Here is a 12,170-nt window from a genome sequence, read left to right as displayed (position 1 = left end):
CACCTGTGTTCACAGGCATGTATCCTGCGTTCTTTGTCAGTGTGAAGTGTCCAGGTCTCGCAGACGTAAAGTAGGATGGAGACTTCAAACGGCTTGTAGAGCCTGTGATCGGTGGGAAAGCTGATGGAGCTGCTTATTCATAACCAAATCAATATGGCCTACGCTGGCAATTCTTATTCGGACCGCAGGGGTTCGTGTTTCCCAAGTACATGCAGCTCGTCACCCCTTCCAGTGTCTTGCCGTTCATGGTGATGTCTGCAGTGGTGCTGTTCGTGCTGTTCACCATGATGTTCGACTTTTTCGTGCTGACCTCCATCCCGTATGCGCATGCTAACTCGCATCCTCCATAGAGACTTGTGGTGGAGTACACGGTTGTTGTTATTCCGGGCCCCGACTGATTCTATTTCATTTCCTTGAAGTGGGCTTGAGATAATCTTGACGGCGCCCGTCTCCTCTCCAAAAACTTACAGCTGGTCGTACAATAGGCGCCCACGTCTTTTCTACCACAAAAAAGGCGGTTACCATATTGCTGTTGGGTAAAGGTCCCGAAACCACAAGTGAGAGTTGAGTGTCAGGTGAGAAGCAGCTGTGTCTGTCCTCCCGAGGGAGCTGCTGCCAAGCGACACAGAACTATCTCTACACTGAACAACCCAACACACACCCTATACAAATGAAAGACAAATGAAAAACAAATCCAGTCACATTTATAATATATTATATCACTATACTTTGTCACTGTTAGGAAAAAAAACAATCGCACAATAAACTGCCAACATGTCGTTGAGAATTCGGAGAGCAATTTCAACACAAGCGCGCGCTCAGCTTTGTTCAGTTCTTTTTCGCCCGGAAGTCGCAATGAAGACTCTCGCCCTCGTCAAAGAACCAGCCTCCCATCTTTTGGCACTCCACCCAGAACTCGCTCGTGCGAATCATATCCTTCTTCAGGTCAACGGCGTCCCCGGCGTAGTGCGGCGAATTGCAGTCATGACAACCACCACAGAAGTCGTTCACCTGAACAGTAAGATTAGTCAATATTCAGGCACGTTGACGATGATTTGGTAGGACCTTACAAGACTAGGTTGAAATGGGAAAAACATTCGTCAAACAGTGACCATGTTGGCATGACTTTGTAGACGTCATATATTGCTTTGTGGTAAACATTACTCACCGTGATTGGTCCATTCTCCGCCAGCTTGATGATGTATTTTAGGACGGTAACACTCGGACAACCGTACAGCCCGGGGGCGGGGATCGGGCAGCGGTCGGGACAGGAATAGCTGGAAATGATATATGATAACAGTGAGAAAATAGTTTGAAGCGATGTATAGTTGGGCATTTGATGAAAATAATGCATTACTTTACCTGAAATAGATAATATGGTTATTTTAGCAAAAATAACTTTTTCCCTTGAAATGTCAACGCATGCTTAAAAAGTTCGACGTTTTTTTAAATATTCACTATGTTTTATTTATGTTACTCCATACAAGTAGGTGTTTTGATTTTCGCGTGCAATACTTGAATAACTCATTATAACCTGTATTTCCACGTAATTAAACACGAGCTCAGTTTTTTTAGTGATTAGAAAATAATAACGATGCTGGATTTAGTTGACTCCAAGTCTAATATATAAGAAGTTTAAGATGCGTTTCTTATAACTACCGGTAGTTCGTTATGGCTAAATTCGCAAGGACAATAATGCAAATAAATTAAGAAGCACACTATTTCCGACGAGAGTCCTGTGTGAAGAGCTTTCGTAGTTATGTTGTACATGTACATGCGTACATCACGTGACCCACCTAGAACGCTGTGGGATCTGGGGCGGGTTAGGCGGCAGCAGCATCTTCACCCAGTCCAGGGTCGCCTGGAAGGCCGTCGCCTTGTCCGTGTGGTTGTCGGCGTGCTGCTGTGCCAGGGTAATGCGGGGGTCCACCAGGATCTCGCCCGCCATTGCCATTCCAACCGGGTTGAAACAGTTCGCTAGAGCCTTCACTACGGAGAGAATTGGGGAGTAGGTTGCAATTCACTACATAAACGCGTCGTGTTACCGATGGCACGTGTTACGATTTGGCAACAAAGACGCTTCTTCGCATTTAGTTCACCGATTGGTCAGTTCTAGTAGTACCGGTAACCCGGAATCAGTTAAACTTTATTAAGAAACGAAGGTTATTGACAATCGGAAGACATTTTTGAAGAGGGAGCGTTAACACGGGTCGAAATTGTAAAAGTTAAACGTTAATCAATCGTGTTGTGCAAAATACGCACTGGACACCATTTACCTATTCTTACAAGCGCAATCGTTAAAGGGACTTATATTTAAACAATCACGATACTACTTCTGACTAAGAAAAATTTGTTTATTGATACTCATCAATTGAATTGAAAAACAATAGCATATCATTGTTTAATGCTTTTATCGAAAATAAGCAAACGTTGATTATCCACATAGTGTTTAAACTACCATTCAAATTCATAAGTCTTAGAAGTCAGTTGTAGCATGTTAGCCTTTTCTTCTTACGAGCCTGGATCCTTCTTTTTTAAATTAGTAGAATCTATTCAAAATAGTATAGCGCTGTTAGTTAATTCATTTGATGACATTTTTCAAACAAACGAAAATCTGGGTCCCTATCAACAGCTAACCTCTAGTTCTACAATTAATATAGAAACGGTGAACCTATTAACAGCATGTGTCAAATAGCCCACACAATTAAGGACTACATATTATTGGTCACAACCTTAGAACGGTTTATTAAACGATTTAGATACCTATTGTGATGCATTTGAAGTCCCTCAGCAAGTTTAATTTATTTAAATACTTTTCTTACTAGATTCCAGTTTTAAAGGCTTCATTCCCAAGTCTTAGACACTGATGAGCAGCAAACAGCATAAAACCTGAACAGACTGCGAGTTACTCGCAGGCTGTTCTGGTTTTATGTTGTTTGTCATTTTAACTTTGCTTCTGAGTGGGAAAGGGTTAAAGTAATTTGGGGCTTAAACTCGAGGTTCTTTTACTTTAATTATTTCTCTTATCATTAACTCGCCGGCCTATATCTAATAACTGCAGGATACAGAATGGATTGATCTTGCTTGTATCAAACTAGCACTTATAAACTAACATGCTACCTTCCGCTTTCGCCGCCTCCGCTACCATGTCGACTGCAGTGGAAACCGCCTGGCCCGCAGCGGCTCCTACGCCACCGGAAGAAGACCCGCTGGATCCGGTTTTTTCGTCAACCCACCCGTGGGAATTCGACGACGTGTTTCCGTTACTTCCGGCCCAGCCCATGATGTTACTCGTGTTTCCGGACGACCAGCCCATGTTTTGAGCTGACAGCGAAGAATACAATCACCTGATTAATCATTGAATTACGTCATCGATGCTTGAATTTTCAATAATTTAAATAAAAAAAGAAAGAAATGGAACGCCTGTGAACATTTGCATAGCTTCATTTCTGGAAGTTGTGTAACCTACACAGTTATTTACTACGTGTATGTAAATGTTTAATATTTGTCTACGGTTCAGTCTAGAATACATTGGTTATATACAATTGTATAGCAGATAATGTCAGTTACATATAAAAAGTGTGTATTTCACTTAGTTTCGTTTGACTTTTATCGTAGTTTTATATATGGTGACTTACTTAAAAGTCAAGTACATGTATATAACCCTTCACATAAGTAGGGTTTCACGCCGCACATTAAACACACGGAAATCATCCCCAATTTGTATTTGTGAATATCGATAATTGCACTTTTAATATTGTCATGATTAATAATCAAATGTTGCTGTAGCGTAATGGAAATGATTTCCGCCTTGCGACCGAGAGTCACGGGTTCGATCCCCACTGTGGGGGCGTTCTTTAGACCTCTTTTAAAGATACCAAGTACTTGTTCTAGGCCCAGGATACAGACTCGAGAGCGTTTAAAATATGCGTGAGGCTCTCGATGTAATCGAGCTTTAATAAATATGTTTACACGCATTATCAAATGTTCCAAATGCTTTTTCACATGTCTATTTTCCACAGGGAAATGTACAACACAACGCAGCTATACTGACGTGTACAACATGGCGCTGCTATATTGACGTGTTCAACATTACGCTGCTATTATGACGTGTGCAACATGACACTGCTATATTGACGTGTACAACAAGACGCTGCTATATTGACGTGTACAACGTTACCCTGCTATATTGACGTGTACAACATGACGCTGCTATATTGACGTTTACAACATGACGCTGCTATATTGACGTGTACAACATGACGCTGCTATATTGACGTGTACAACACGACGCTGCTATATTGACGTGTACAAAGCTACGCTGCTATATTGACGTGTACAACATGACGCTGCTATATTGACGTGTTCAACATTACGCTGCTAGTATGACGTGTACAACATGACGCTGCTATATTGACGTGTACAACAAGACGCTGCTATATTGACGTGTATAACATGACGCTGCTATATTGACGTGAACAACACAACGCTGCTATATTGACGTGTACAACATGACGCTGCTATATTGACGTGTACAACAAGACGCTGCTATATTGACGTGTATAACATTACGCTGCTATATTGACGTGTATAACATGACGCTGCTATATTGACGTGTACAACAAGACGCTGCTATATTGAAGTGTACATCATGACGCTGCTATATTGACGTGTACAACAAGACGCTGCTATATTGACGTGTACAACGTTATGCTGCTATATTGACGTGTATAACATTACGCTGCTTTATTGACGTGTATAACATGACGCTGCTATATTGACGTGTACAATGTTAAGCTGCTATATTGACGTGTACAACGTTACGCTTCTATATTGATGTGTATAACATGACGCTGCTATATTGACGTGTACAACATGACGCTGCTATATTGATGTGTACAACATGACGCTGCTATATTGACGTGTACAACATGACGCTGCTATATTGACGTGTACAACATGACGCTGCTATATTGATGTGTACAACATGACGCTGCTATATTGACGTGAACCAAATGACGCTGCTGTTTATACGTGAACAACACGATGCTGCTATATTGACGTGTACAACATGACGCTGCTATATTGACGTGTACAACATGACGCTGCTATATTGACGTGTACAACACGACGCTGCTATATTGACGTGTACAAAGCTACGCTGCTATATTGACGTTTACAACATGACGCTGCTATATTGACGTGTACAACATGACGCTGCTATATTGACGTGTACAACATGACGCTGCTATATTGACGTGTTCAACACGACGCTGCTATATTGACGTGTACAAAGCTACGCTGCTATATTGACGTGTACAACATGACGCTGCTATATTGACGTGTTCAACATTACGCTGCTAGTATGACGTGTACAACATGACGCTGCTATCATGACATGTACAAAATGACGCTGCTATTTATACGTGAGCAACACGATGCTGCTATATTGACGTGTACAACAGGACGCTGCTATTTATACGTGAAAAACACGACGCTGCTATATTGACGTGTACATCATGATGCTGCTATTTATACGTGAACAACACGATGCCGCTATATTGACGTGTACAAAATGACGCTGCTATTTATACGTGAACAACACGACGCTCCTATATTGACGTGTACAACATGACGCTGCTATATTGACTTCTTCAACCTGACGCTGCTATTTAGACAATAACACACGGCAGAGCTGAGCCGGGCGTCTATAATCGGCCCGCTGCCTACATAACGGCCCGAGGGCCTGTGGCCCGAGGGCCATTATGCGGCTAGGGCCGATTTTTGACGTCCGGCCCAGCTCTGCCGTGTGTTATCGTTTATATCACATATCATACTATTTTGGTCCTTCACTAAAATTTAAGCAGAAACAGCCTTCCGTACTTTTATTTTCATTCAATTGATTACGCAATTGATGACGTATCTCATGTGACGTAATGACGAAATTACCTAGACTTTAACAATTAAATATTGTTTAAGCATCGAACGATTCCAAAACGTATTTCGGATTTTGTGTTTGACATTCATAATTGGGAGCTTCGATAGAAATAGAATTATTATAATCGCTTCGACATTCGATTTCGTAAACCGTGTTTATGGTGACAGTGTTAAGCTTTCGATGCAATCGTTTAAAAGTGTGATTTAAAATCAAAGTAGATAAACAGATGGAATAACAGAAAATGGAATTACAAATCTTTGTTATTTTATTATTATAAGAACCGGATTTAAGTTGTCATTGAGGTATGTGTGTCTTTTTCTATAAAGTTTGCTGTTTCACAGTGTTTGACAAATGCTGGTTAAACACAAATAGAGGCATCAATTTAAGGTACAGATGATGTTCAGTTTCAATCGATATTTGTATTAAATTATCCAAATTGTGTGCTACGTGTGTCATTATAATCATGTTCGATTCTCTCGTTGAGTTGTAGCTCAATTTTATTGATCACCGTTGGCTAAGGCTGAATGTGGACGCCATTTTGTTCAGTCGCGCGATTCCATTCTTTTCTGATATGAAAAATCGGCCCGGCTCTGCGGACTGATGTAATTTATATTGGCCCGCTAGATACGAATAACGGCCCTATCGCGACGTCATTTTGTTACTATTTATAGTAACGATATGTGAAATATTGAAGTATATAACATGACGCTGCTATATTGACGTGTACAACATGACGCTGCTATTTATACGAGAACACGACGCTGCTATATTTACGTGTACAACATTACGCTGCTATATTGACGTGTACAACATTACGCTGCTATATTGACGTGTACAACATGACGCTGCAATATTGACGTTTACAACATGACGCTGCTATATTTACGTGTACAACGTTACGCTGCAATATTGACGTGTACAACATGACGCCGCTATATTGACGTGTACAACAAGACGCAGCTATATTGAAATGTAAAACGTGACGCTGCTATATTGACCTCTGCAAAATGACGCAGTTATATGACGTGTACAACATGACGCTCTTATATTGACGTTTACAACATGCGCTGCTATTTATACGTGTACAACGTTACGCTTATGTGATTATCTGTACAGCTTGACAACTTAAACTAAATGTAAATAGTTTATCGACTGCAATGACCTCCCAACGTGACGCTATTATGATGTCATGTAAAAAGATGACGCTACTGTCATGTCGTGTACAAAGTGACGCAACAATTTTGATATGTTCAGTGTGACGTCATTTCCTGTGGCTACCTGTTGAGCTGCTGGATGAGTCGTTGCCGTAGCCCTCGCAGCATCCACCCACACCGTTGTTCATGTCGCCGTCACGACCTGTAAATATTGCCTGATATATATCAGGGGTGGTATTCCAGAAGCATCTTAAGTTAAATTTTATTTTTATCCTTAATTTGGGAAGTTTTCATAAGTGATTCATTTCATACTGCAATAGTAAGGCATCGACAACTACATAAAAATAACATCATTATGTCAATCTCATTTGAGGAATACCAAAAAAAAACATGCATGTCTTTATTTAGTACGTGCACAGACAACAGAGTTGGCGTATTGTACACAAAGTTTCTCTTAAAGGAAATATTTGCAATTCGTTATAGTAAACATGCAATAATTTCGTTTCTCCAATAGTTTGATATTGGCACATTATGTTGAGATTAAGGTTACAACTGCATTTTTAAATTTATACACGAATAAGAAGAAACTCCAATATCCTTTTGGTGCGTCAAATAACACTAACACAATCGATATTTTAATTTGTAAAGTAAGCGTTGTATTGTTATATAACGTTATTGCAGACACATTTCATGCGTGTAAAACCAATGACCGCTTTCGTGGATTTTCGAAAGATACAACGTAATTTGTATACATGCACACGTTCGATTACCTTTCCATCCATCGATTTGGTCCGGAGTGAAACCGGCGTTGTTGTACTTCCCGGAAGTGGGTTGCGAGCCGGCGGCGGGCTTGTAACTTCCGGTCTCCTTGTCGAATCCTCCCTGGTTGTTAACCATGTCACCGCCTAGAAACAGGTGCACGTGACCAGTAAAGTGACAGGTGCACGTGACCAGTGAAAACATTTTATGTCTGACATCGTACCTATATGTCTATTATTATTTTCAGCTACGTGCATGTCTTACGTGTTGTTTTTTTTTGTTATTACTTTCATCTTCAGCTGGATTTCGGCCATGTCATTTCGCTTAGAAAAGATTTTAGAAATTGACCAAAATTTTTTTGTAATTAATATTAATAAAGTAAATCGGGTTTAATCGCTATTAGTTAAACATAACTTTACATAATTATTTATTATTTACAAAATATCAACAAGTAATTTCAGCAGCTTCACGTATATAGGTCTAGGGCAGTAAGAACATTACCGCCTACGTTCAGGACTCCAGACTTCATGGGATCGATATTGGCCTGACCACTTCCGCTTCCGCTGCCGCCACCAACAACCGACCCTGAGACGACATTAGCGGTTTGTACAATTGACAAGCAACCGCCAGTAATGCGTTCAAGTATTTTCTTTTGATCAATTCATGAATGATATGCTTTTATTAATGCAAGATAAGTTTCACTTCATTTCATATTTGACCTAATGATTTTCTTACGCTTATACCAATCATGTACACATGCACTTTTTATTAACACGAATTTAACAAGTAATTAATAAGCAACATCATCTCTAGTCACGCTATAGTATCATCGATTGACAACCCGAACGGATATTTACCCATTTATGCCTAGTGAACTCTCCCATCCTTATAAATTGGATCATTTACATGCATTTCTAAAATTAGGGATGTCTAGTATATTTATTTCTATATTTATAATATTTCTTACAGAAATTCCTTTAGGGCAAACAGCGCAGACCCAGATGAGACGCCGCACCATGCGGCGTCTCATCTGGGTCTACGCTGTTTGCAAAGGCCCCTTTTTTAGACGCTAGGCATAAATGGGTTAAATTGATTCGAAGATCGAACAAACGATAGGCATAAACTGTTAGACAGAAATATGCGAAATGAAACTCGACAATATTAACAACAGTTATAAAATAATCGTAAACGGGAACCAAATCATACTGATACCTATAGCGGACGCGACTTGACCGCCTGTGCCGCCTGTACCGCCATTTTGGTTGCCATAGAACTGACCGGCCTGACCGTCGCCTCCCATCCCAAACTGCTGCTGGCCGCTGGCGCTCTGACCTCCCATGGTGCTGCCGAATGTTCCGCCAAATCCGTCCGTCGTGGCGTTCGAGCCGCCAAACCCGCCCGGAGTAAGACTTTCGGCCGTACTTTCCGCTGCCGCCGGTTCCGCCACCAAGAGCGCCACTTATTGCCCCGCCTATCCCGCCGCCTGAACTGCCGCCACCGGTGAGCAAACTCGACCCTGCACCGGAAGTTGATCCTGTACTTCCTGTCCCCGAACCGCTAGTTGTTCCTCCGAAACCAGCACCAGAAGAACCGGAACCGGATCCAAAATTGCCACCAAATGCGTTTCCAGATCCAAAGTCACCACCAAAACCTGAACTGGAGCCTCCAAACGATCCCCCAAAACCTGATGCATCGCCAAACCCTGAACCAGCGGTACCGGTACTCGAGCCACCACTTCCGGCGCTAGTGCCTCCAGTACTTCCGCCTCCGCCCAAAGCGCTCGTCAATCCACCACTGCCTCCCCCAGTCAAACCGGAAACGGCCCCAGCAAGACCGCCACCACTACTGCTTCCACCGCCACTGTTTGGATCGGTATAGTGACCATCCCAGTTTGATGTTGAACTTGAACCGTTTGCTCCGCCAAAGCCTGTCGTCCCAGACCCGAATGTGCTGCCACTAGCACCGAAGCCGCTGTTACCAAAATCTTGTCCTCCATTTGTATTCAATGCAGAACCTCCACTAGTCGAAGTCCCGCCTGTACTGCTGCTTCCGGATCCGCTCGACCCGCCTGCCATACCTGATGTGCTGCCCCCACTCATACCAGAAGAAGATCCGCTACCAGTTCCACCAGAACCGAAATTCCCAAAGCCGCTGCTGGTCCCACCCGTCATTCCAAACCCGCTAGACGACCCTGTTCCTCCAGTTCCACCGGTTCCGGATGTACCACTTCCGGTCATTCCAAAGCCGCCGGAACCGAAGTTTCCCATTCCACCATTCATGGCGCCTGGATTGAAGCTTCCCATAAGGTTAGCGTTCAGCTCGTTGGCATTGAAGGACGCGCCCCCTAGACCTCCTGGAGTGAACTGTCGCTTCTGTGCCCCTGTGTTGAAAAGAGTAAACCAAATGAGCGCTGCTCTGGAAAAACATCATGTGCGCTTAAGTGTCGCTCCAGATTATCCTGTACATTTCGCTGAGGCAAATCAGGGACGACACTTTTCGCTTTTATGAGTTTTTTTTAAGTCTTCTTCGCGAAAATCTAGTTTAGGCGGAGAGTGTCGTCCCTGATTTGCCTGTTCGGGCTGTAATAACTCATATGGCATACGCACATGCATTTTGCCCCGTTTTCCTATAACGAGGCTCAGCTATTTTGTATACACTGTATAACTTAACATCAACACGTATAAGATCCGATGTATCATCGTGTGTCGGCTAATAAACAGTTATTGGCCGATATAAAACGATATTAATATTCTATTCATGGTCAGAGTTTTAGATAGAAACATGTATTGCAAAGAAGGCATTTGTGGTTTGATATATATTTGTTAATCTTAATTGACGACTGATCAGATAAATTAATATTTCCGAGAGTTGCGCAAATATTCCCTTTCACATAAAATGCATTAACTCTGCTGTGTTAATACGGGTAAATTTCATCGTGCCTTCATACATGGTTTGATAGGACAATTAAACGTCTGAGCTACAAGTATTAACGATATACAAATATTATACTTCATTAAACATACAATATAATTTATGAACTATAATAATTTATAAATTGGACCGTTCTCTTTGAAAAGGTGTTTAATGCATCTGCGAAGTGTCGTTCAAGATTAGCCTGTGCAGTCCGCATAGGCTAATCTGGGACGACACTTTCCGCCTAAACTAGATTTTTGCTAAGAAGAGACTTTCTTTAAACGAAAAATACCATAAAAGCGGAAAGTGTCGTCCCTGATTAGCCGGAGAGGACTGCAAAAGCTAATCTGTGGCGGCACTTTATGCACACGCATTAAACCCCCTTTTCACAGAGCACGGATCAAATATATTTACCATATGTTTGGTGTAGACAGAGAATCGACAGGAATATCCCCGTGTACAGCATGATTGCAAATGACGGCCTCATTCAACAAAATAGACAGGTCTGACATCTGTCGGGTCCATAAAAGATTAGCGTTGAAAACGAGGTCAGAGACGCGATTATGGTCAAGATAAACTACAGATGGTCTAATAGCACGTGCCTCGTTCTTGGAAAACTGGGCTTAATCAATGATTAATGTGCGTACATTTTCGTCCCATGCATATTAGCCTGTGCAGTCCGCAGAGGCTCATCCAGGAAGACCATCTCCGCCTAAAGTCGAATTTCGGGTCGACCTCCTCTAAAAGAAATATTGCATAAAAGCGGGAAGTTTCGTCCCTGATTAATCTTTGAGGACTTCACATGCTAATCTGGATGACACTTTATGCTCATGCATTAAGCATCGGTTTTCCTTAACGAGGCTCATACAGTATATTAAACATTTTCTCATATCGTGCGTTATTCGCGTTTTTAATGCGATTAAACCTTATAAGTTCGCCTCATTTCATCAATTTGTACAGTGATATCTTCATAAATCATAAGTACAAGTACTTACTTTTTATAAATGTTTTGCCTTAGTGGGCGATAGCAGCCACATACCACATCAAGGGCATGGTTTGTAGTTAATTTCGACAAAGGAGAATCTTATTATCAGGGGAAAATCCCCCTTTTATATTTCTGAATTTATCATCAATTTACAAAAATTTAGGTGCGTTAGGATTCGAGTTGATTAACGTACAGTATGTCAGTTACCCTACGTACAGTATGTCAGTTACCCTTGATTAACGTACAGTATGTCAGTTACCCTTGATTAACGTTCAGTGTGTCAATTACCCTTGATTAACGTACAGTATGTCAGTTATCCTTGATTAACGTACAGTATGTCAGTTACCCTTGATTAACGTTCAGTATGTCAGTTACCCTTGATTAACGTACAGTATGTCAGTTACCCTTGATTAACGTACAG

The 12,170-nt window shown here is 41.7% G+C and overlaps 1 protein-coding gene across 2 annotated transcripts; it reads right to left on the bottom strand.

Annotated features, from left to right (window-relative positions):
• Positions 1 to 698: 698 nt before the first annotated feature.
• LOC127836952 (uncharacterized) lies at positions 699 to 11,312 on the bottom strand. Of its 2 annotated transcripts, XM_052363622.1 has the most exons (8): positions 9,064 to 9,327; positions 8,353 to 8,436; positions 7,863 to 7,997; positions 7,217 to 7,294; positions 3,121 to 3,324; positions 1,797 to 1,989; positions 1,169 to 1,277; positions 699 to 1,011 (listed from the first exon to the last, which is right to left on the bottom strand). In XM_052363622.1, exons 1-8 carry the CDS (start codon positions 9,188 to 9,190, stop codon positions 829 to 831), a joined length of 1,113 nt encoding a protein of 370 aa, XP_052219582.1. In that variant the 5' UTR covers positions 9,191 to 9,327; the 3' UTR covers positions 699 to 828. The 2 variants fall into 2 exon arrangements, 1 of the variants encoding a protein (XP_052219582.1); XR_008029014.1 differs by lacking the exons at positions 699 to 1,011; positions 1,169 to 1,277; positions 1,797 to 1,989; positions 3,121 to 3,324 and adding an exon at positions 11,179 to 11,312 and having other exon boundaries at positions 7,281 to 7,294; positions 9,064 to 10,231.
• Between the last annotated feature and the right edge of the window lie 858 nt (positions 11,313 to 12,170).

Source organism: Dreissena polymorpha, chromosome 7 (assembly GCF_020536995.1).
Source record: "Dreissena polymorpha isolate Duluth1 chromosome 7, UMN_Dpol_1.0, whole genome shotgun sequence".
NCBI classification, from domain to species: domain Eukaryota; kingdom Metazoa; phylum Mollusca; class Bivalvia; order Myida; family Dreissenidae; genus Dreissena; species Dreissena polymorpha.
Note: the sequence above shows the minus strand (reverse complement) of the source record. Positions and strands in the feature narration are given on the sequence as shown.